This window comes from Lepisosteus oculatus, chromosome 7, assembly GCF_040954835.1.
Source record: "Lepisosteus oculatus isolate fLepOcu1 chromosome 7, fLepOcu1.hap2, whole genome shotgun sequence".
Lineage (NCBI taxonomy): Eukaryota > Metazoa > Chordata > Actinopteri > Semionotiformes > Lepisosteidae > Lepisosteus > Lepisosteus oculatus.
Window position 1 is genome coordinate 27,432,804 of NC_090702.1, and position 25,722 is coordinate 27,458,525.

The 25,722-nt window shown below is 35.6% G+C and overlaps 1 protein-coding gene across 1 annotated transcript; it reads right to left on the reverse strand.

The window, feature by feature from the left end:
• Window positions 1-374: 374 nt before the first annotated feature.
• LOC102690003 (protein mono-ADP-ribosyltransferase PARP12) lies at window positions 375-14,983 on the reverse strand. The gene is made up of 12 exons (XM_015352988.2): window positions 14,525-14,983; window positions 12,578-12,713; window positions 10,878-11,139; window positions 10,118-10,168; window positions 8,220-8,346; window positions 7,397-7,562; window positions 6,756-6,876; window positions 6,126-6,222; window positions 4,031-4,121; window positions 3,116-3,246; window positions 1,984-2,135; window positions 375-1,433 (listed from the first exon to the last, which is right to left on the reverse strand). The coding sequence occupies exons 1-12, from the start codon at window positions 14,809-14,811 to the stop codon at window positions 850-852; spliced, it is 2,205 nt and encodes a 734-aa protein (XP_015208474.2). The 5' UTR covers window positions 14,812-14,983; the 3' UTR covers window positions 375-849.
• Window positions 14,984-25,722: the final 10,739 nt, after the last annotated feature.

Below are 25,722 nucleotides of genomic sequence, written 5' to 3' on the forward strand. Positions count from 1 at the left end.
TAATAGCCTTGCAGTGACATCATTGAAAGATGAGCTGCTCCCCTTATTCACTCAAATCTGAAAGAAGCATTGTGGAACAAATCCAAGCAAAACAATTTTAGCATGCAAGTGTCAACACACCTTAAATCTGCAAATATCAACCTCCTATCATAGAGCCATGGTAATTACCACACTCTCCAAAGTAGCACCTAAAGTATCAAATTAATTTTGTTTCTGCATAGTGCCAGTCATATCCAGATGAGCTTGAGAGAAGAGTGAAAAAGAAAATATTACAAGCTAAACACTCTCTAGGAAATGGTGTACACCATGCAGACAACAACAGATGGTGCCACTACCAATGTTGTGAGACAGCTTTTGCAGGACTGACATCAAACAAGGAGGGATATTTTTTATTAGAATATGTTGCAGAAAAATGGTAGTAAAATATTTTGATCTGTTGCATTTTCCTCATTTTAAAATATTATGATCTTTACATTTACCTTGCATTTTCTTTGACATATTTGTGGGGTTAGCTATTACTGCAAGATTGTCTAAACAAACCCATAAATTTAAGCCAATATACAGTATCTGAAAGTCAAATACAGACATGAAAACAAATATGCATATTTCTTATATATGTGCTACTACAAATACATTAATGAAATGGAATAAAGTGAAAACTAAATGATTTAGAACAAAATAACAATCACATGACAATACAATAAGGCACCCTGGTGATTGTTGGGAGCATGCTGGAGCCCTTGAGAACAACTATGTCCCTGAAATTTACATCTTTAAAAGGCATATAAAAATTAATCCATGACTAATAACTCATTCTTTTACATTTTTTTCAAAATGAAAATCTTGAAGTTAAGAGATGATGCATGTATCTTTAGGTTTCGAACGTGGTGGGTTTGTTGAAAAACTGTAGACTGATGAAGTAGTTGTTGAGGAGTCTGATATACTTGAGGGGCTTGTGGACACATATGTATAAGGGTTTCTGTATGTGCTTGGTGCCGGTGTTGGTTTTGGCTGAGGAGTAGGCACTGCAGTTGACTGTGTTGCATAGTGTACAGGTGAGTTTACATATTGGTTTCTGTATGAGCTTGGTGCCGGTCTTGGTTTTGGTTGAGGAGTAGGCACTGCAGTTGAGTTTGGATAGGAATACATTGTATATAGTGGGTCAGATTGCACAATGTCCTCACTGTATTGTACAAGATATTCTGGATAGATCTGGTGCTTTTCAAACACCACAAAAATGGAGGGATCATAGATGTTATCTACACAGCTGTCATAGAAAATTGTGTCTCCACCATCTTTTGAGGGAGGACGAAGATAACTAGAGCTTCCTTTTGCATACTGGCCAACTAGAACCCAGGAAACAAACATGGTTTTGGTTGCAGAAGAGCCAGTGTAGCTGTGAGAATACTTGGCATCCCTCGCAAAGTAGCTCCCTGAAACGAAAATTGTAAAGGAAAAAAAAATAGCATTTTTAGTATGAGTACTGAGAGATTTCTATAACAAATTGTAGTACAAATACAGTAAATAATAGGATTTGTCAGATAAACATAAAACCTCAACTTCTTTTAAAATCTCTCTTTAATTGTGAGTTTTATACAGATTTTACTTTGGTATTATGGACATTTGTATGGACAATACGTTTGCCTATTTTACTCTTCTTTCTAGGCCAGCACAGTGACAAACTACTTATTTCTATTTTGCATCATATACAACTTTTATTCATCAAGACATATACAGTACATGTATGTATGTATATCTTTACACTTGATAAAAAAACACTTGAGAAAATGTGTTTGGAACAAAAAAAATGCAGAGATATTTACTGTTTTCTACACAAAATGATCTAATATTAAAACATTGAAGGAAATCTCTTAACATTTAGACTTAAGGTTGAGAAGTGTGAGGAAAAGTCAAAGTCTGCACCACAAGGACCACATAGCTGAAAGTGATTAACACCAGTTAAAATATAAGAAGTGAGTCTACCTTTTCCATAGGCTGTTCCATGTGTTCCACAGATTCTCCAGTCAAAATTCTGTCGGCAAATAGCATCAACATATGCTGTATCTGTACCATGGAAAAGCAGTTTCTCATTGACGTTCTGCCTGGCATTATTTTTTTTCATTTGCTCTTTTTGCCTGGAACAAAAAAAATAATGATTAAGAAAATCAAACTATTTGCTAGATAAACAATGATATTTAATCTAAATCTTGTTTTATGAAAATAGTTCTGTTCTAATTTACAGCCCTAACAGCTATCCCAAGAAAGTATTAACCAGTTGTATAAGGTGGCATTTCAGGTCAACACATTTAAATTCTAGTAACATTACTACTTCATCACTACTTTGTGTAATGGTATGTATGAATAAGCAAATATTAAAACACAGTGATATATATATACTGTGCTGAACTGATGTCTCACTAGTTTGTGCTACCCAATCCATATTTATTTTTTTTCTCCAGGAACTAAAGTTACACAAAACCAATAGGAAGTAGACTTACTGCAGCATGTTACTTGGTCACTTTTTAATATCATTTAATATTTATATCTCAAGACAGATTGACAGGATAATAAGCTTCCAATTAAAATGTTGTTATATTCAAAAATAATTATTAAAATTGCTTGTGTTTTTGCATGGTTCATATAAGTACCTTGAGCCTTAAATATAGTTCTTTTTAACCATGGGTAAAATGTACATTATCTTACTATTCAAAAAAGAATTTTAATGCCCCGTGTTATGTTCAAGTGTTCTTGGAGAAAATGTAATTTGCAGTTGTGAAAGAAAAGGTGTTGGATTATATAAGTGATCAGTCAGTACTACAATGCAAATCATGCTCATTTTGAAAAATTCAGACTGACTTGACTTATGTCTCTAAATCTTGCAATTAATCCAAACTTTAATCCACTTACCTAAAACAAATTACACACCCAGTATCTAATTGTGGATTTCTATTAGATGGATTTCTAGCAAAGAAAATAAGACCATTAAAAACTGGAGATGTTAATGTGGATGGCTGACTAGAGTTCTGTGCAAAAGGTCTAGTCAGCCGTGTGTATTCAGCTGAATTTCATTACTCACTTATTGGACACAATACAAACTTTAAGTAATGAAATGTACCATTGAAAGACTTCCCATAAGGATTTGTTCTGGATTCTTTCAAGTCTGGAAATGGTGAATCCAATCATTGTCTTTTTAAAAAGGTTTTCTATCTTCTGGTACTCAGCTGTAGATTTCTGCAGGAGGATTTTCTGGAAAAAACAACATAAGATGTTGACTTGGAGAAGAAAATATGGGAACTGAATACTGCCTGTGTATTATATTAGATGCACTTCATGTTATGGGATTCTTTGCAATCTAACCCATTAGGTTCCTCAGAGGCAGAAAAGGGTGAGGAACAACTAAAAATAAAAGACTTTTATTATCGGTTTATTTTGTAAAGCAAGGTAACTTATTTTCATATTTTAAGCAATTACTTAAAGTGAGTATTCAGTCTACAAATTCATTAAATACAAAGTTAATACAAATGTTCTTAAACTACTTTTTACCTGTTAGCTAAACTTAAACAATACAGTTTAAGTTTAGCTAACAGGTAAAAAGTAGTTTAATAGTAGTATAAATTGCATGATTTATTTATTTATTAACCCATTAGTCAAACTAGTGCTTCCTTTAAATGTTTTAACATGTTAGATATTGATTAAAACAATGAGAAACCTTATAAAAACCTGCTAATTGAAAGATAACATGATCAAAGTCAATGTTATTCAACTGTAAAACTCTTGATACATTCATAAACAAAGGCCCTATGTATTCTATGTTCTACAAAGGCATTTTTGCTTAACAGTTACAAAGGCCATCAGTCTCATTATGTTAATTTTACTTTTAACAGAAGCTGGCAATTCATTAAAAATGGGGAAAGTTCTGACTGATGGAATCATAGCTCAAATGAGTGAAAAAACATGCAAAGATGAAAATACTGAGTGTCCCTCAACAGCCAGAACATAAACACAATAGAGATGTAAAATTATACAGTGCCTTGTATCCGGTTTCAAGCAATGATGATTTATCCCAGTAAGAAGGGACAGCTTTGAAATCATGAGAAATGCCCTTGTTAAGTCCTTTTTTTCTGTAAAGTATAAAACAGAAAACAGTTATAAGAAAATTAATGTTTAATTACACAAAACACTCTTATAAGTAGGTCTAGGTATATAATTATACAGATGATGGATTTGTAAAGCTGAAAAAATATTATCAATTTTATAAAACCAGTAAGGGAGAATTGTGTTTATTAAATGCAATGCTGAACACTCAAATTTGAGAAAAGAGTTCATATTGTTGTGTCAGGGGAATTTTAGGGATACCAGCACAGAATATATTAGAGGACAGGCTGATCATCATTTCAGTACAAGTTAGATTTGATTGAGTCTAGACCTGTGGTAGTTCATGTGACCTCCGAATTAACAGGCCAAAAAGTCTGCCGTTGAATGAGAGGTACAGAACATCTAGGAAGATGACCTGTATGAAAAATATTATGTTGAATGAACTAAAGGTTCATTCAACAAAAGTTCCATAACAAGACATTCACTTAATGTGCTTGGTGGAAGCTCTGTTTCTCTCTCTCTCAAGTGGACCATGAAAGAGTATCAGTGAGTGGGTACTACTGCACAAAGGTTAGTGTTCCAGCATTTTGGACCTTCTCTTTGTTAAACAGGTAACTTCAAGTATTTCAGCACTAAAGAAGTCAACTTTAAATTTAAGTGACTGTGACTGTGTTCTTAAAGTTGAAGGAATATTTCTTTACTTTAAGGGCAAAATGAAAACTCACTTCTCTCTTTGTTATATTTTGATGCATTATTTGGTAAAGGAACATACCTTACTTTTTTAGTGATTCTAACTGCAACCATGAAGAAACCATTGATTCAGTTTGTACAGTATAGTACTTTTTTTTGTAAGAAACTCTGCTTCCATTCAAAATACTCCCCTGGCTTGTCAATGCTTTCTGCAATAATGTCATTTGTTTCAAAAGTAATGCTGGTTTAATTGCTTCCTTAGAAAGTCTTCAGTTACACTCTGCAGGTGTTTTAAATCATAAATAACAATGTGGCTAGGTGATACATGTACTGTATAGTGCCAAGTAAGTATCGACTTGTGAAATTTGATTCAGAATGGGATCTCTCATATTAAGTTGCTTCTATTTGTGATGGAGATGGACTTCAGAGGACCTGTGGATCACAAGCTGAGAACTGCCGTCTTAAATCAAGTTTTGAGAGTGAACTCAAATGTAATCAATTAGATTCAACATCAGACCATTCAAGCACTTTTAGCTTAGCTTTTGCTACTAAATAAATTTTGATTACATTATCTTGTTGAGACAATTAAAAAATTTGTGAAATTGAATTTAAAAGTTCTTTACACAGTAACCCAGTACTACATAATGCGAGAGGGCAGCAGGTTAACACATGATGGTGGTTCTCATTTGAACCATATTCCCTAGGAAGCTGTAGTAAATGACCTGCTGACCTCCATCACCTATCTAGTTGCAGGAAGACTATTAGTTAGTTGGGTGACAATAAAAAACCAGGCAGTGGAGACATCAGAGCCTATTTTATGTGGTGCATTGGCTGGAGAGAGGGAAAAAAGCAACTGGCCAGCCTATGTTGTCTAGCAAAAAAGCAGAGCCTTTTTTATGTTTTAGAAATTGTTTATGGTTTTTCGTAGGATTTTCTGGATTTTTGTATTATTAAGAAGTTTAGCTGCCCAGTTGTTTAAAGAGAAGAATTACAGGAGTTTAATTAGAGCTCAAAAATGTATCTCTTACATAAAAGAGCACTGTTTTTATCTTGTGGCTGTGTATCCCACAACACCAAGATCTGCCTATTAAAATACACCTGCTATCACAACACTCCACTACATTTCCATACTACATCTAAAAGAACCCTGTTCAAATTGTGTTTTGGGGAAATATAGAAGTTAACATGTTAATTGGTACCTTACATTATTTTTTGGTGTAATCAATAAACTGTAGATCAAGTTTGTGTTTAGTGGGCATTCTTGTCAAATTTAAATATTGAAAACTAAAAGCAAATAAAACATTAAATGAAGGCCCAGTAGTTTCACCATTCCTCCTTACCTGGTTCTGATAAGCTGTGCATCTGATGGTGACACAAACACTGGGCGCCTTCGAACCAGCCTTTTAGTTCCATATCGTTTATTTGTCTGAATCATGTCTGCAGAATAAGAATGATGGTAATGAAAATATAACTTTATGTAAATATATAAATATAACTGAGAGGATAGTAGTCCCTATATCATGTTACAGAAGGGAATCTAGAGTGTGTGTATACAGGTAAATACAGTATACACATAAATACTGGTCTGAGTAGGGAGCTCTACAAGAGCAAAGGAACAATCAGAATAATTAATTAATTCCATGTTGAAAAGATAGAAATGATGAACAATGTTTCTGCTGTGGGAGCTTCATCAGGTGTTTTGGAATATGAGGGAGAGCAGGCAATGCAAAGGGAAATGCAAATGCGGGGTGAACAAAAGAAAGAGAATGTGAGAAAGGGTACAGGAGACAAGAAAAGAGATGGAATATGAAATCTGCAAATAAATGGAGTGATTAAAAAAAAGTCTATCACTGAAATCTGGGGTGAGGGGTGGTATCGGTATATTTTTATTGTTTTTAGTCTGATGCAAAAACTATTGCATTCCAGTATTAGATATTCACCATGACAGCAATGCTATTTTTTTACGTTACCTTGAAAGCTGAGTTCATATGTCTGTCTGCCTGCTGTAAACTCAACAACTCCATTTTTATCCTCCAAGTACTTTTTCTCTAGGTCTTCACTTGTGATGGATGAGGCACCATGAATTCCATCCTGTCAATTTATACCAAAATATATACCTGTATTTTCAGGAAACTGACTTGCTAGCAGCCATACTTCTGTTAATGTTTAATGTATGTTTAGCATTGTGAAAAAAACTAAACAATTTAACATACAATACCAGTTCACAAAATATAAAATACATAATTAAGGAACAACCAACATTTTTAACTAGTTACATGTTTTCATAAATGCTTTTTAGAACCAATTTTTGTTTATTTCTGTTGCAGCCATTTAGTTTTTATCTGCTTCCTAATCTTCAATCTGAATAGCTATTTTTTTATTTTCCAGCTCATCTCTCACTGAAATCCCATAATGCTCAGCCAAGGGATGATAAGACCAGAAGTTTAGAATAACTAAATATGAATATCATATTGGATATATGATCAATTTTATTTTATTTCACCTTAGGTCAAATTATATTTTAGGTTCTTTCTTTCTTTTTCCTGGAATAAGCTTACATGTATAGAACAGCGCTTATAATTCTGGGCAATCTGCATTGTTATAAACCTACTGATGATGCATATTGAATCCAGTTTCCGCTCTCATCCTCCCAGTACCAGGCCCATTCTGTGGTAAGGACAAAGCTGGGCTGAGTGACAGATGAAACTGTGGAAAGACGCCTCACTTTAGCTGATCCTTTCGTCATTGTGTCAAAACACACACGGTCCAATCCTGAACTGAAATTGTAGCAAAGAAATACACAGCATACTCAATTCATGGTTGAAAATAAATGTACATTTACATCCATTATGTTATGGAAATCTGGACACCTGAACCTGAAAATGTTTTTTTTTTTCAATAAAATTGTTACCATATACTGTATATAACAACCTGTTATTCTCAAACCACATACATTTTATGAAAGTCAAAACAGAGAAAAACATGTATATTGGAGTAATTTGTGTCAGTGACAGAAAATAATGTGTTAAAGTACTGTATAAATGTTTTTGTAACATATAAATGCTTTTTCTTAATTTTTTAAAAATAAATTCAAAGCTTTGTGTTGTACAGCAAAATCTGACATTTGGATGTAATCACCAAGTTCATTACAAGTCTGTTAACAGATAAGTGACATACGGTGTGAGAGAGAAATGTATTTTTTTCACATACTGTAATCTAGGACTATATTTTTGAAAGCTACGGGGAAGAGTTTGGCTCTACAGCTAAAACATCTCAAATGTTTCCTGTAATGTAAGTCAGATAGAATATTTATAAACTGTATTACCAACAGATAAAACAAAGTACTGTATCTTTAACATAAAGATTTGATCATTTGATCTATGATTATTCCAAATAACATTTTTATTTATACAATACCTGCATTTTTAGCATACCTGTATAGTTTGATAGGATCACAGAAATCCTTTTCAATTCCTTCATTGTCAGAAAGATGGGACCAGCCCACACCATCCCAAACTTCCCACTTATAGGGCATATTGAAATGGACTCTGTTACACTTGTCTACAAAGATTAAATAGAAAATTAGTAATTGTGCTTAATGTTCTACTGTAGCTTCTGCTATGAGAATAAAATAAAATGTCTGTTAATAAATGTAGTTTACCTAATAAGATTTGTTAGAAATATCAAGAACACTTTTCCAGTTCAAACAACACTGTACTCAAGTAACCTAAACCTAACATTAATTACACTATAAATAATAAAAGTCAATAAGAATGGCCACTACTGGGAAAGAAATAAAGTATTCATAATTGGAAATGATTTATTTTCAATGCAGAAAACTATTACTGAAACAAAATAACAGAATCATTTAGAAAAGTTGATACTCATATCAAAGCTTTAATCTTTAACCTGTTATTATATTTACAACCCAACCACAATATGTCTGGGCAGGAGCAACACTGACTTGTTGTGACACCATACCTGTACACCTGAAACCTGATTCCTCAGTAACAAATGGTGCTCTGTTTGACTGGTGTTGTGTCTATTTCTGATTTATAGAAGTGCAATACGTGGAAGTGGAATGGGCAATTTATTAATTATTCACAACTGTGCAATAGTTGCAATAGTTACCTACTCTGTGCAATATGCTTGGGAGTGTGCAAAATCTATATTGTGTATTACAATTTCCTTGTGTTCTGTACATTCATACTTTGTGTGTGTGTGTGCTTTTTCTGCTTTGTTTGTAATTATTCCATTTTTTTTATTTGTTTATTGTATTACTACATTTGTACTGTACTGTGTTGATTGTGCCGGGCTGCTGTAACACTTGAATTTCTTGCATGTGATTAACAAAGTACCTACCTACCTTTAATAGACAGATGTAGAACAAAATCATCAATAATAACCTGTGCAAGAAAATTTAAATTCCTGTAACATCTAATGAGGTATAATAAATCTGCATGTAGTTTTTCCTTAACTCACAAATGCTAGGGATACGTAGACCTCAGTTACCCTCAGCTTGCAGATATTATATGCATGAATTCTGGGCAACCAAGTTCACAGGTCATACCAAAATACAAGGATAGGCAAAACCCACAGAGATTAAAAAGACATTTCAAAACAGATTAGGTCAATGTTCAAGAATGGCAAACATATGGAAGATTATATTTAATGTAGATAATTGAATAGTATTTATGTCGACATATTGTTTATTCACTTTCACTACATTACAGGGTTTAAAGGAATGTCCTACATTGATAAAAGAATAAAACAAGTGAATCTATAGTATGTCTTGAGTGCGTATGAGTGGATAAGGCTCAAATATTGTAAATCCTCAAAGGCACTGACAAAGTCAACTCAAAGGACTTCAGAATCTTCAATGAAATGTGAAACCGTGGACACGAGTGGAAATTATTGGGATGTGTACTTTAAATTGGTAGCAGGAGGTATTAACAGATGGCAATGTTTTATTCAAAGTGTTGCTAGAGTCCAGAACAAGCCCATGTTGTTGAAACTGACAGCTTCCTCCTTTCAAGAAGCAGGTGCAAGGGATTGCTTAGCAGCTTCTACCAACCATCTTGTCATTTCTAATCTAATGTACAATCCTTTCAATTCAGTCAAAAAAAAAGAAAGAGAGTCTATGGCCTGAGGAATGTATTCTGTGGAGAAGACTATACAAAGGACACCTAATTATTGCAGAATGGAGTATCAATGTGAAAGTGTATCAATGACAAGGGTCTAGGAATCTCATATATATTCTAATGTAATGCATTCATTTTTAGAAAGAAAAGTGAAAAAGATCGATATACATATGTTCTGGAAGGAAGCTTACCTCCATGCTTGCAGTCTTTCCAGACATAGTACATACAGATCTCTGTTTTATCTGTGAAAAAAATTAATTAATTGAAATGAAAATTCCTTTACCTACAAATCAATCTTACTACTGTAAGTGGATAAGTTGGTATGGATAAACATAAGCATTGGCAAACTACAGCATAATTAAATGCATTTTTAATTAGAGCACTGAGATATTCAAACTATTTTACATTTTTCTTTAAGCACATGTTTTATAACATTAAACTAAAATTAAAATTTACAATATATGGTGAATTACTTCAAAGAAGCATTTCCCCCTTTCATTCTTTTCTTCCAATCTGTGATACTCAAATCAGTACTTCAATACAGGTAATCTAGGGTTTCCTGAGCATCCAAGGATATGTTAAACCCTGCATATAGATTTAATCACAGTACACAAGGTATAGGTTAATTAAGAAATCATAATAATATTCAATTTAAATACTGAACTAAAAGCCACTTTATACATTTTAGTTTTGTATACAGTGAAAGGACCATAATTTAAACACTACAGTATGTATACCACAGAATGACTAAATACAGAAACTCACGTAACATCAATGCAACTATGCAAGTACTGTATATCTCTCATTCAAGACTATTAGAGAACTGTTTCAGGAATAAAAAAGGTAGCCTTCAGAGAATGATTATTTTTCACTATGTCAGCGTTAAATACCAGTATTACTCAGGACATGTTTTCTAAAAGAATTAAAATATACAGTAGATTCACTCTGGACCTTTTTCAGGCATCTTGCTGTTGTTGTCATACTTCATGCTGAGAATGTTTTGGTAGACTGAAAACACGGAGCTGATCAGCTCTTTGGGTAAGCCTCGCTCTTCCAGGGTTTTAAGTGGGTGAGCCACATCAAAATTGTGAAATCTGGTACAATTCAAACATGTTCCTCGGATATACTTCTCACACACATGAAGTCTTGTGCAGCTTTCCTGTTCAGTACAATTACCATATGGCCCATTTCCTTTATTGTATGAATTGCACACCTGAAAAATAAACATCCGTGTTGTTACTATAATCAAATTATTTATACAGAAGAACCACTCCACAAGGGACTATTTTATGTTTCTCTATTTTTCTAACTCTATTAACGCTCTGTGGCTCCACCATTCACTGGCAAGCTTTAAGAATCAGTAAGACGTAATTAAAATCATGATAATATAACTCAAGGAAGCTCTAATAGGGTGAAAAGATACACAGTACATATTATAATGTGTTTTTCTGTCTATACTAATGGGGTGCAGTCTACCAGGAAACCTACATGTGTTTTCATTTTATTAATTTGGGAACAGTCCCTTTGAGAAGGTAATTTTACCTCTTTGTTAAAATCAGAACTAAAAAAATTGGTTCCTGACATCATGTTAACATGTTTCTTCCTTTCTTAAAATCATTGTAATACTTAATCTCAAAATGATATCTTTATCATGGGTGATATAAACCTATGCTATTATGATATTTAGTATGATAAAATACCTAATGGTAATTTCTAATACTAAATACAATTACTTGTCTGGATTACAAAATGATTTTATTTATTTTAGCCACTTTCCAAATATTCATTCCATATAAATCTGTGCCTGCCATTTTCAGAGGCTACATTCCTGAATGGACCAAATGCATTACAGCTTGTGACCCTGTGAAACTGTGCAAATGAAACCAATCTAATTTATATAGCCATTTAGAAAAACACGCATTCTCAATAAAGAACAAAAACTGACAACAGCAAGAGTATGGATGTGTACACAGAATTAGACTGTAATAATAAAGAGATTTTCTTTTTTTAATGTATGCTTCATCGCTGAATGGAAGGTCTAGTTAAGGTCATGTTGTAACATATATTTGGTCCTTTCAGAAAGTGCAAATATCTATCAGCTCCAGATTACTGGTGCATATTAACATTTATAAATTGTATAAAATTCTCCCCAGAACAAGTATTAGTTTCATTGTAAATCATGCTTATTTTTCTTATGTTTTGTATGGTACCTTTACTGTCAACTTCTTTCTAGAAAATGTAAATTTATATATTTGTAAAACAGTGCTTTGAACCCTGAAATAGGCTTAGCCTCTAGTGATTTTGTTTTTTACATTTCTTCTATGTCATGCTTTCACCAAGTGATTTTACAATACGATGATTTATAAAGCACTACACAATTGTGATCACCTTGACATGACACTGTAAAATAAACAGGTTAAAAAATAAATCATACTGTCAACTCAAGTGATCAGCAGATGTTTTACAAAATATCGCATGTAATAAAAAAGTTTGTCAATTCATTTCCTGTGGTTTGTATTGCGTTCTCCTGATTTAGATCATCATACATATTAAGGAAGCACTGGCTTCTAGGAAGCTTTAATCTATTAATCAAGTAAAAACAAGTGATTTTGTCAGAATTTATTTACAGTATTAGAAGAAAAATACTTTACCGGAGGCAGAAGAGAATTATCATTTTGAAGCAGAAGTTGGCACAGTTCTCTCCTGTCTAGCTCATGCAGGTCATTTTGTTTCAAAACTTTGGCATTTTGTTCAGAGTTCATGTCATGACTGAAACGGCACTTTCTCCTGTAGTCATAACAGTTGAGGTAAGAAAATATATAAAAATCTTTTTAGAATTGTATTCACCTTTCCATCTACAAAGACATCTATGGAGCCACCAAGAATATTAATATACATTTTTACCATACCAGATCTCTCTGTTCAATAAGATATAATGTAGACATAAAGTAACAGCGGTTTGCATTTAAATACATAATTTTCATATGGAAAGAGGATTAAAAAGACTACTTTTTAAAAAGAATACGGCATCTACAGTACATACATAAAGATGTAATATGCTCACAGAATTCAGTGATATAAAACAGTTAAAGAGGACAGAAATCCAGGTGGATGCTGCACATCGGTGGTGTTTGAGGGGAGTCCCTATTACCTGTAAAGCACTTTAAGTGGATTGTCCAGAAAAGCGCGATATAAGTGTAAGCAATTATTATTATTATCGCTGGTATTCCCAATGATTTCTGGACAAATCTGACTTACGTAGGCAACTATCGTACTGAATATGCTTTATTTAGTGTTAACAAAACCACAGGATATGTATACAAGCATTTGAAAATAAATGACTTATTTCTTTCAGCTGGGCCTACAAAATGTAGGAAAGTTGGCCCTCCAGGAACAGGGCTGGGCTGTCACTGCCTTAAGATGAATACAAAAGAATCAGTTCCAGCAGTAAAACATTACAAATCTTAGCCCTAAAAAATATTAAAACATGTTATAGGGGTTAAAGAAAGACCCAGCCCCCATAAAATGGGTTTCTTTTAGGAAAACTTCTGTTACAACACATTCTTACATCACACCAATATTTCCCTGGGACTTTGGAATCTACTGCCACCTTAAACATGAACAACATCTCTTGGAAGGAAAACACTAATGAAGCCAAATCAACACTCAATGAGAATTGAATGTAATAATATTAAACACATTCAAACTGTTGAATCACACCTGCTCAACATAAAAGGCACTAAACTATGACTCATAGTGACATTTTCTCTATATTAATTCATAATCAAATTAAGGCTTTATTAAATCAAAACTTTCAGACTTACCCACCAATCCTAAATTTGAAACTCAGTGCTGTGATAGTGTTTATGTTTACTTTCTTCACCCAGTGACAACATAACATCAAATACCAGGTTTGTAGTATACCACAGGCAATTGGATTAATGGTAATTTAATCTGAACTGAAATCTTATTAACAATTAAGTTTACATTGCCCCTTAAAGGATCTCTCTAATGTGAACCATTGTTGTCTAAAGTACTCACATTAGAGAAAAAAGCACAAATGAATCTCTATGAAAAGGGTATGACACCTGTCAGTGTATTTCAACAGCAATAAAACTCAGCGAGTACTTGCCAGCAATTCTCAATCTAAACCTAATCAGAACACTTTTCTACGCTTATACTAGAAGGAAAAAAGTAATGAAGCGACGTCTATGATAGCAATAAAGCATTATCTGGCTCACATCTTGCTCTTGCTGTATACAATAATAAAACAAAGAATAATGGTAGAAAAATGTATATTGTTATGTGAATTTACTTAAATATAATCCAGGCATATATAACATATATGCCTAGCTAATAATACATAGCTAAACGTCATAAACTTAAAAGCCAAAAATGATGCTTAGAGAAATTTCAGGTGCTTAAATGCCAACTCTGTGTATGATATCTGAGTTAATATCAACACACAGTAGGAAAGAAGGCTGCAACACAATTACAGGCCTTATAAAAGCTGTATGGAAAAGCAGGTGTGATTTCCTGTTTAATAAGGGGGATAACAGTAGCCTTCATGTTAGAAAACAAATACGAAGAAATCTTACCTTCCCTTGTTATATTTGCAGTCTCCATATAGAAAAAATTTGCACAGATGTAAATTGTTGCAGTCCTGATCACATATCCTGGCTCGGCAGAGCCTGACTTTTGTTTTAGCGATGATTTTCCTTTTTCCATCTGAAGTTACAATTAAAAAATTTGGATTCTTTTCCAGTGTTTTTTGCAAGACCGTATTTGAAGATGAAAACCCAGACCCGATATTGAAAACCAGCTCGTTGTAATCCATAGCCCCATTATTGGAGCAAAGGATTTTTGTTATTGTAGAAGCAGCCATTTCACGCTGTCAAAAAGTAGAGTAAAAGAGCAGAAGGATATTCTGCCTTCTCGTTGATACACTTCGTTCCCTAAGCAGTATGTTAATTCTGTCCACGGGGTTAACCTTAGCAAATATGATACGTCTACACTGTAAACAAGACGTTCTGCTTATGAAACGAAACCGAAACTTAACGACTTTGCGGAAATGCTAGAGGCAGCAAAGCAGATTCAGTGCAGGCAATGTCACATGAGCATACTGTACTTATTTGTATTTTTAACTGCATAAATTGCATCAAAACGTTCAAACATTTTTATGACACATTTTCTTTGGGCAGGAACGACTGGAATCAGGACTAAAAAAATCGTTTTGAAACGTTTTACCCTTTTCTTTCAATTTGTAATAAAATGAAAATTTGTTTCGTATTGACTTTGTCATTAATTTAGAGTAATAATTTTAAAATAATTCCATAAATGTACCTAATTTAGAGGGGGGGGGGGGGGGGTTGGGGGTGACTGTTCAGTGACAGTTAATATTTTTTAACTTAAATTTGTATAAGGAGTACGAAACTCCCCTTATTAATAATGTACCACGTTAAAAGGTTTGTAGGTTTTTAAAGCTTTGAACACTACAGTCTACAAATTTAGACTACAAATTACACTCTGATTTTATTTGATTTTTATTTGTATTTCATTAAGAATTGTTTTCACTCACATTCCTTAAACACGTTCAACTGACAGGTAATTGCAGCTGAGCGATATATTTGTGTTATTCACAATCAGAATGTCCACCTTGTCTGACTCTGCAGGAGAGGAAAACTGATTTTAGAAAAAGAATGGAAGAAAAGACGCCTACAGAGAGAGTCTGTTTCATAGTCCCCCAGAGTGTTTGAAGCTTTCCTAGTTGCTCCTTACTTTCTGGATGTCAGAACTATGGTCTTCATTCATTAGGACTTGAAGCTTCATGTTGTCTGACTCACCAGAGAAAAGGCTAGCTGATGTGAACTTTGCAGTTAAATGAAGGAGTCTATTTCTATTTTTACCTTCCTCGCCTCCGTACAAGCTGCCGTTATTATTTTTTAACATTCTGGGGGATTGTTTCTTTGCTACTGAAGTACTTAACACACTAATAAATCACATGCCATACCAGGCCCAGAGCATACACAACAGGGCCAATATCAGTGAGTGTGCAGGAGATTTGACTCCCTCATGCCAAGTCTTTATAGGTGGACCCTTTCGCAAAACAAACAGGTCAGATCTCTTGAACTCACTTCCCCCAGAAAGATGATCAATTTCTGCCTCCTCCTCCTCTAGTTACATTCAATAGTTCAGCCAAATCCCAACTAGTGTGACATGGAGACAAAATGTTTGAAAGTTTATTTGGCATAACTGACCTGGCTGAGGAAAGAGCAGCCTGCCTGTGAAAAGGAGGCTGACAGGGTTGCTTCTTCTTCATGTGGAGGGTTGAAGATGGGGTGTATGAAAGAAATGCAAAGAGGTTGTTCAGCAGGCAAGATACAGTAGAGATATAGTATATACAGTGGTGTGAAAAAGTGTTTGCCCCCTTCCTGATTTCTTATTTTTTTGCATGTTTGTCACACTGAAATGTTTCAGATCATCAAACAAATTGAAATATTAGACAAAGATAACACAAGTAAACACAAAATGCAGTTTTTAAATGAAGGTTTTTATTATTAAGGAAAAAAAAAATCCATACCTACATGGCCCTGTGTGAAAAAGTGATTGCCCCCTAAACCTAATAACTGGTTGGGCCACCCTTAGCAGCAACAACTGCAATCAAGCGTTTGCGATAACTGGCAATGAGTCTTTTACAGGGCTGTGGAGGAATTTTGGCCCACTCATCTTTGCAGAATTGTTGTAATTCAGCCACATTGGAGGGTTTTCGAGCCTTAACCGCTTTTTTAAGGTCATGCCACAACATCTCAATCGGATTCAGGTCAGGACTTTGACTAGGCCACTCCAAAGTCTTCATTTTGTTTTTCTTAAGTCATTCAGAGGTGGACTTGCTGGTGTGTTTTGGATCATTGTCCTGCTGCAGAACCCAAGTGCGCTTCAGCTTGAGGTCACGAACAGATGGCCGGACAGTCTCCCTCAGGATTTTTTGGTAGACAGCAGAATTCATGGTTCCATTTACCACAGCAAGTCTTCCAGGTCCGGAAGCAGCAAAACAGCCCCAGACCATCACACTACCACCACCATATTTTACTGTTGGTATGATGTTCCTTTTCTGAAATGCTGTGTTACTTTTACGCCAGATGTAATGGGACACACACCTTCCAAAAATTTCAACTTTTGTCTCATCAGTCCACAGAGTATTTTCCCAAAAGTCTTGGGGATCATCAAGATGTTTTCTGGCAAAACTGAGATGAGCCTTTATGTTCTTTTTGCTCAGCAGTGGTTTTGGTCTTGGAACTCTGCCATTCACGCCATTTTTGCCCAGTCTCTTTCTTATAGTGGAGTCATGAACACTGACCTTAACTGAGGCAAGTGAAGCCTGCAGTTCTTTGGATGTTATTGTAGGGTCATTTGTGACCTCTTGGATGAGTCTTCGTTGTGCTCTTGGGGTAATTTTGGTTGGCTGGCCACTCCTGGGAAGGTTCACATGTTCCATGTTTTCGCCATTTGTGGATAATGGCTCTCACTGTGGTTCGCTAGAGTCCCAAAGCTTTAGAAATGGCTTTATAACCTTTTCCAGACTGATAAATCCCAATTACTCTGTTTCTCATTTGTTCCTGAATTTCTTTGGATCGCGGCATGATGTCTAGCTTTTGACGATCTTTTGGTCTACTTCACTTTGTCAGGCAGGTCCTATTTAAATGATTTCTTGATTGAGAACAGGTGTGGCAGTAATTAGGCCTGGGTGTGGCTAGAGAAATTGAACTCAGCTTTCCAAAGATGTGATAAACCACAGTTGATTTATGTTTTAACAGGGGGGGGGGGGGGGGGGGGGCAATCACTTTTTCACACAGGGCCATGTAGGTTTGGATTTTTTTCCCCCTTAAAAATAAAAACCTTCATTTAAAAACTGCATTTTGTGTTTACTTGTGCTATCTTTGTCTAATATTTCAATTTGATGATCTGAAACATTTCAGTATGACAAACATGCAAAAAAATAAGAAATCAGGAAGGGGGCAGCAATTTTTCACACCACTGTACAGTATGCATAGGGGAGCAGAAGTACAATAGGTGAGATTAGGAATTTTACCTCCCCCTGAACATATTTTACACAAAGGGGACATTGACAAGAGTGAAAAATATTGTCGACCGCCCCCACCCTCCCCAAACCCCAAACCAAAAAAAAAAACAAAACTACCCTGAATATTAATTTGAAAAACAACTTTGGTTGGTTTTGGTTTTATTGTAACAGTTTTAATAGGTGCAAAGCCTAATATATATCCAACTATGATAAAGCTCAGATACCAGAACAGAACTCAAACACTAAGACAAAGACCAGACTGATTATGAGTGCCAATTTAAACACCCTAAGCTCCACCCCAGCTACTCTTCATGGACAAGTACAATAAGCCTCAATTTAAACCAGTGCTGAGTCAATGTCACGAAAGTCCGACCGGACGAACGGTCGAATGGCAGGAGAGTGATAAAGACCCTATGCGTAGCGGCGAGACGGGGGTTAGCCCGAGCTCAGCTGTTCAGGAGAAGCCGTATAGAAACCTATGCCCTCAGGCTAAGGACGAGAGTGACCTGGTGCTAGGCGGGTCTCAAGGCAACAGGACAACAATGCTGAGCGAGTAGCAGAGCAGAAGCATGAAATAAATAGGCTACACAACAAGACACACCAGAAAGACATGAATAATCACAGGGAACTAGAAACAGAAGGAACGTAGAGCGCACTCTAGGTGTAATGAACGTGACAGTCAAAGTCTGTAATCAACACAAAACAGTGAAGTACAACACTGTGGATTTACAACAGGTAACACAAATAACAATCAATGCACAAAATAAAAATATTGATATTTACATATATGATGAGAGTGGATATACTGTACAAACATTAAACATTATCTTTTTCCATACCTTCTAGAACAAGGACAAAGATAATAAGCTAGGTTAAAAATAAGTAAGAGTGACCTTATCAGAGGGTATGTAACAACCCTTTATCACAGCGTACTTAAACATTTTAATTGCCACGCAGCTTGGGTGGGGTCAGCAAAAGTTCCAATCTCAATAAGTATATATTTTTATTTATTTATTTTAAACACAATTTATTTAAAGTCAAATGTCTTCCTCAATTAAGTTAGTTTTAATAAAACAACATTCACAACATAAAATAATTCATAACAGAAAACTATTTAATCTATTTTGATGAGAAAACGGTTTTGTTGTAAATCTCAGTGTGTTTTTTTTCATGTGGAAATGTGTTTTTTTAGGTTCATGGACACATACTGTATGTAAGGGCAAATCTAGTATTTTAGCTCAAGCCTAATAAATATTTACAGTAAATGTAACTGATAAAATCGGTTTAATTTGTTTCGTTCCTAATATACTGATATGGATGGATGCAAATATTCACATCTACCTCAACCATAAAATTTAGGCTGAAGACTATAAAAAACAACACAAGCAAATTTTGACTAGCTTCTGCATTTTTCATTAAGGGTCTGTTGTACTTCCTGTTAAATGCAGTGTGTCTATGTTTTAACTGATAAACAGTTAAGTTTATTACAGTATTTTGTAATGCTGTTCATTAATGACATTGTGAAAAAATATGGAGATAGTACAATAAAAAATAAAAAGCCAAAAGTTCATAATAAAGGTACTTGAAAATAAAGTTTATTTCTTCAGTGATGTCAGTCAAAATGGCATCATGAAAGCAAAAGGAGTTTCAGAAAGATTTTTCCTTCTTGACAAAAGTCCCTGACTATTGGTGAGTCATGCCCTGGTGCAGGATTTTATTTTGCAGCTCCTAATACTAACTTTCAGTAGTCAAGATTAAAGGAGAACTGCAGTCCCAGTTTCTCAGAATGGTTATTAAATCTCAGAAACAATAAACTGACAGTATAGAAAAATTTTATAACTGAAAAGAAAAGGCTATGAAGTGATAAGTTGTTTCATTTTCAGACTGAATGCATCTTAAATCATTTTAGTTACCAACACATCCACAGTATTTAAAACATTGTAGTATTCATAAACATCTTAAATTATTTATTTCAAAGATAAAAATTTGCTTTAAAAACTCTTATATTTTGATATATACTCATTTATATCTTGGTCATAGTGCAAAATGTTTTGAATCAAGAAATCTGGAATCTCCCCAGGAAGCATGAGGTGCAGGATGGGACTATATCTTCTGGATGCCTAATGGATGACAGTCACCACCCACAGGGAACACACAAGCACACACGGACAATGAAGAGACACCAACTAAAATAGAAACATGTCTTTGGAAGGTGGGAGGAACCCAGTGAAGATTAAAAAACTCCATGCAGTCGTCATGAGGACATACAAATTTCACAGTCAAGAGCTGAAGAAGCAGCATTGCGTCTCCATGCCACACTAGAACTTTTCAACAGTATAAAATTACTGTGTTGCAATAAAACTAATTTTATTGTGCAACACTTACAGTATATCACTTTCACATTCCTCCCCACTGATCGCTGATGTGTGGTGAGCGTTCTGGCGCACTATGGCTGCCGTCGCATCATCCAGGTGGATGCTGCACATTGGTGGTGGTGGAGGGGAGTCCCCATTGCCTGTAAAGTGCTTTGAGTGGAATGTCCAGAAAAGCGCTATATAAATGTAAGCTATTATTATTATCATTATTCACATGATTCAACATGCAAGACAGAAGTTCATCAACTTGGGTTGAGCCCAGGCTTTTTCAAGACTGACTGGAAAGCAGCCCATAAAGGTAATGGATGCTTTTCATGGAAATTTCTTTCAGGTGAAATGTAGTCATTGTAAGCGAACGAGTAGTTGTGAACTGTGTGCAGGTTGCTGAGAGAGTCCGATGGCTAAGAGTCTGAGAGGAGAGAGGCAGCAGAGTGGCTGGTAGTTCCAGGCTAGAGGTCAGAGTCTGGTTAGACAAGGCAGTGAGGCAAACAATTCCAAAAAGGGGTGTGACAAAAGAGTAATCCAAAGGTCCAACGCTAGAAAGGTGTGTATTTCAGTAGCCAAAGGTTGGAGGACGTTGCAAGCTCAGGTGGCGGATACATTCCTAATACCGAGCGATGTTACCAGGTGAACTGAGGGTTTAAATAGTGAAGGAAGGGGTGCGTGAGGGAAATTGGATACTGAGGGGTTAATTAGGACCAGCTGCAGCAGTAAAAATCATTACCTTTTCACAATACGAGTACGAGTACTGTACTACACTGTGACAGACAAGATGACAAGCTGCCAGGGATAACAGTAAAGACAGGTCAAGAAATGCATGACTATGCAGACTACTACTGACTTTCAGTATAAAAAATCTGATAAAACTGCTACAGGAAACCCAAGACCCTGCCATGCAAAAAAGTGTGGAAGTAGTTAGGGCTAAGCATACCTGCAATAATAAGAATTCCTTGTACTAATATAGCACTTTTCTCTCTCCTCCACCACCACCAATGTGCGGCCCCACCTGGATGATGTGATGGCAGCCATAGTGCACCGGAATGCTCACCACACACCAGCTATCAGTGGGGAAGAGAACAGAGTGATGAAGCCAATTCATAGGTGGAGAATATTAGGAGGCCATGATTGGTAAAGGCCAATGGGAAATTTGGCCAGGATGCCAGGGTAACACCCCTACTCTTTTTGAAAAAAGCACTTTTTAATAACCACAAAGAGACAGAACCTCGATTTTACATCTCATCTGAAGGATGGTGCCTTTTTACAGTATAGTGTCCCCATCACTATACTGGGGCATTAGGACCCACACAGACTGCAGGGATACTCTCCCCTTGCTGGCTTCTCTAATACCTCTTCCAGCAGCAGCCTTAGTTTTCCCAAAAGGTCTTCCATCCAGGTACTTGCCAGGCTTCTGTGGGTTGTCAGTTGTGAGTTGAAGGGTGATATGGCTGCTGGACATATGCCTGCAAGACACGCAAAAATCTAAAGCCTGACTGATCATAGGCCATGATGGCAATAACGACACAACACATTTAGTGACTGAACAACTTGAACCATGAAAAGTTGATCCAAGATCCTAAAAATAGCCATGAAGTACTGAATATTTACTAGACACAGCAAGTGCAGACCTCACACTCCTAAGACTCAAACAAGAAAAGCTGGAAGGTTTCCAGCATCACTAGTATCTAAGGTATTAATTAGACACCAGCTTGGAAACAAAGTCTGAGTAATAATAACTTTTATTTATAAAGCACTTTTCCAGACTCAAGGATGTTGTTCATAGTGATAAAGAATGTATCATAGTGATAGTTGTTCATAGTGATAAAGAATGTATCATAGTGATACAAAATGTACAATAAAATGTAAAGGAAAAAAAAAGCAAGATCATATAGGCTTATATGGATGGAATGTAGGGCAAACAGATGTAGATCTTTGGTAAAAGGGAAAGATTTAAGTTTGGATTTCAAGAGAATCAAAGAATTTGACTCTTGTAGAGTCTGAGAAGTCTGGATGAGGGTAAAGGAAAGCTGAATGAAAAATTGATTAAAAGTGCATGGAATTCCTTTGTTCATTGAATAGAAGTAAGAGAAGAACAATACAGGTCTTTAAGGACAAAAACATGAAAACCACAGACTGCTGGGGCACAAAGAGTGTCCTCAACATTACCCCAAAGAGCCACTAATGACCCATGGCAGAATTGCCTCCATATGCTGCAAGCCTAAGACAAGTCTCTGCATAGTGTGGCAGATATTGTTACAGTACCTTGATGGCTCTATGTCTGTCCACCTTTTCATGGCACTCTGAGATAGCTGCGTGTTAAACCTTCAGGGTGAATGCCACCCTCTCATGTTTCAGAAGCTCCAGAGAAGGAGAAGCAATAATGACACAGAACAGATAATAAGGGTCAGAATTCATAGAGAAAATCTGTCAGTTGAGTACTTTTGCCTAGATAAAGGCATGTGAGCACTCTGTTGTATGCTGTATGTGCAGCACTGCCTTCAGCGGACCCTGGCCATTTAGATGCCACCATTAAGGCCCATAATTGACTTAGAAGATGATGAAACAGCAGGTGTTTCTAGATGCAACTGTTCAGCAGGCAGATCAGGAAAGGAAATGAAAGTTGCTACAGCTAGTACAGGACAACTGGCATTGCTTAGGTCTCCAGAGTTTCAACATGCAAGGCTGGAATAGTGGCAACAGGGTGAAAGCATACAATAATGGATGTGGCCAAGTGCATTCCCAGGCATCTGTCTTCAGCAGAATCCCACTGTGCCACTGAGAGAACCAAACCAGGAAGAGGCCTAACGGAAGAGGTCTGTTACATTACCACTGGGTGGAGACATGATAATTGAGATAGAAAATTAAATAGAATCACTAAATTATATGCAGCAAAGACCTAAAGTGGACACCGAGGAGTACAGCAGGAAACAGAGAAAACTTGCACTCCTGGGGTCCATAAAGTTCCTGTACCTCAGAGGGAGGTACTGGTGTAGAACCAGTAGAGCCAGTGCAAAATCAGCAAAACTCATGTCTCTCTGTAGGGGATCCACAAAATGGGATGGAATGTACAGCTCCAATGACAGACACTTGTATTAACAATGGTGCTACCCTCCTTTCACAGATCTGCTGTACGGGGAAGAAGGAGAATGGAATGGGTGTCTGACTGCCTGCACTGCCCTAGTCAGTGGAGCCATTGTTGTGTACCCATTCTTGCACACAGTGTAGTACAAAAAAACAGAAAGTTGTTCTTAGACACTATGTTCATTCAAGACAAGAAGGAATCTTGAGTTCCTTCTTGCTAAATTGTAGTAGTGATGGAATGGCCACTAGAGGGCATCCACACATAATCTTGGATTTATCAAGTAATCTCAAATACAACTGTATGATCAGTGCAGTGGAATGTCAGCAGGCACACAGGAAGACAAGAAATTGAAAAGGTTGAGCTCATATGAACTAATGAATTGCAACTGAACAGGGAAGGCATCAAACACTTTACAAATTTCTGACATAGTAAATCTCAACACAGAGACTGTAGCTCTCATGCAGTACTATATTGACACTTAATGAAATGAGGTATAACCCTCAATAAATACTGCTTGTTTACTAGGTTTTAAGAGAAAAACATGCATCTCCAGTAGTGGTATAGAGTGAAAAAAATCAGGCAAACAATAAATGGTAACCACAACAACATTGTAAATATTGTGAGAAGGTCCCATACTACTTGATGTAGGGATCTTTATCAAACTGATTAGTTTTAATGAGACTCTCTATTAACTAAAAAAGCATGTTGTGTACTACTACAAGAAGGATTATTTTGAGATTAGTATTCATATATTATTCAGATACCTTTTTGCAACAGTTAGACTAACATTTGGACTAAGATACATTGCGTCATTGAACTCTTTCAAAGAGTAGATGTTAGTCACAAAATGAAGCGTGTACAGTATGCTTCTAAGTTTTTTGATGTTTTTTCATTATCATACAAATTTTATGGAATTGTGTTAAGGTATTAAAACCTAAAAGTCCGCTTACCATAAAGCCATAGTACCTTGAAACAAAATAATGTCACAGTTAAAAAAAAAACTCATAGAAGGAATTAAAACATTTTTAAAATCTTCTCAAAGTTTCTAAAATATAGTTTTTAAAACAACACTTCCTGAGTGCTTCCATGTCATCAATACTTTTTTACATGGCACACGGACACTTTCAACACACCATACTCTGCACACATTGTTACTAGGACTGGACCTATTTTTGTATAGTATCAGATATCTCAAGCCTACTTGGTAGGGTTTTGTCACTGACCAGACCTTTCTTTCAATTGCTTACTGTGCAAAATATGTAACAATAATCCTTGCTTTATATGGCTTGATGTTGTCATTAATCAAACCTCACTGTCAATGTCAGATGAGCGATTCTCAGTGCCTAATGGCAGTGAGAGTGATGTTTTGGATGAACTGAGACATTTCCCCTATGTACTGATCTCAGCCAACGTTATTAGCAGTCCTCCTTCAAATCCATTAAGGATCAAACATAAGTGAAAAAAGACACTTAGACCAAAAGAAGGAAAAGAATATTGTAACAGAGGATAGAATACATATCTTTTTAGTACTACCAGATTTAAAACAGTACACCATTAGCAGATGCACAGTGTTCAAAAAAGAGAAAAATGGAATAGAATGAGGTGTAGCTTTATACTCTATTTGACGTATTCTTTAATAAAAATATGGTGTGCTTTGAAGGAGATTTTGAAATGGTATTAGTAAAGTTAACAGTTTTCAGGAAAGTGGGCAATGAAGGAATGAGATAGACCTTGAGAGAAGTAGAATAAGAGAGGGTAGATACGGATTCAGTAAGAAATGGATGGCAACAGTTTAAAGAGATTTTCCTTGAGGCACAGAACATTTTTATCCCAAAAGTAATAAATGAAAGGCTAGAAAACATTGGCCCAAATGATTTAATAAAAATAAAAAATGTAAAGAGGAACAAGACACTACAAAATTAATAAAAAGGAAGGGATACAATTAAAGAAAATGAATATAATGGATTGCAAACACAGGTATACATAAGGATATTAGAAAGGGCAAGAGATGGAAATTAATAGCGAAATGTGACTGAATTGTCATTTCAGGATAACAACAGCAAAAAAAAACCCATTTTATTTATGGGATTTTAAAGAAAAATTGTATTTGAATTAATAAGACAATAAAGGGAAATGTCTGATGTAATAAATTAAAATTGCACTCATATTTACGAAGGAGAAAATCAACTACTGTACGTGTTTTGTGTTGAGGAAGGAACATTTCAAAATTAAATATTAGCAGACACAAAAGTGTTACAGATC

Excerpts from the sequence above, each read along its gene's own strand:
- LOC102690003 (XM_015352988.2), bottom strand. The coding sequence starts at position 14,811 with ATGGCTGCTTCTACAATAACAAAAATCCTTTGCTCCAATAATGGGGCT. Across the intron at positions 4,122-6,125 it reads GCACAGCTTATCAGAACCAG|AAAAAAAGGACTTAACAAGG; the intron begins GTAAGGAGGAAT and ends TATACTTTACAG. Across the intron at positions 1,434-1,983 it reads TGGAACAGCCTATGGAAAAG|GGAGCTACTTTGCGAGGGAT; the intron begins GTAGACTCACTT and ends TTTTCGTTTCAG.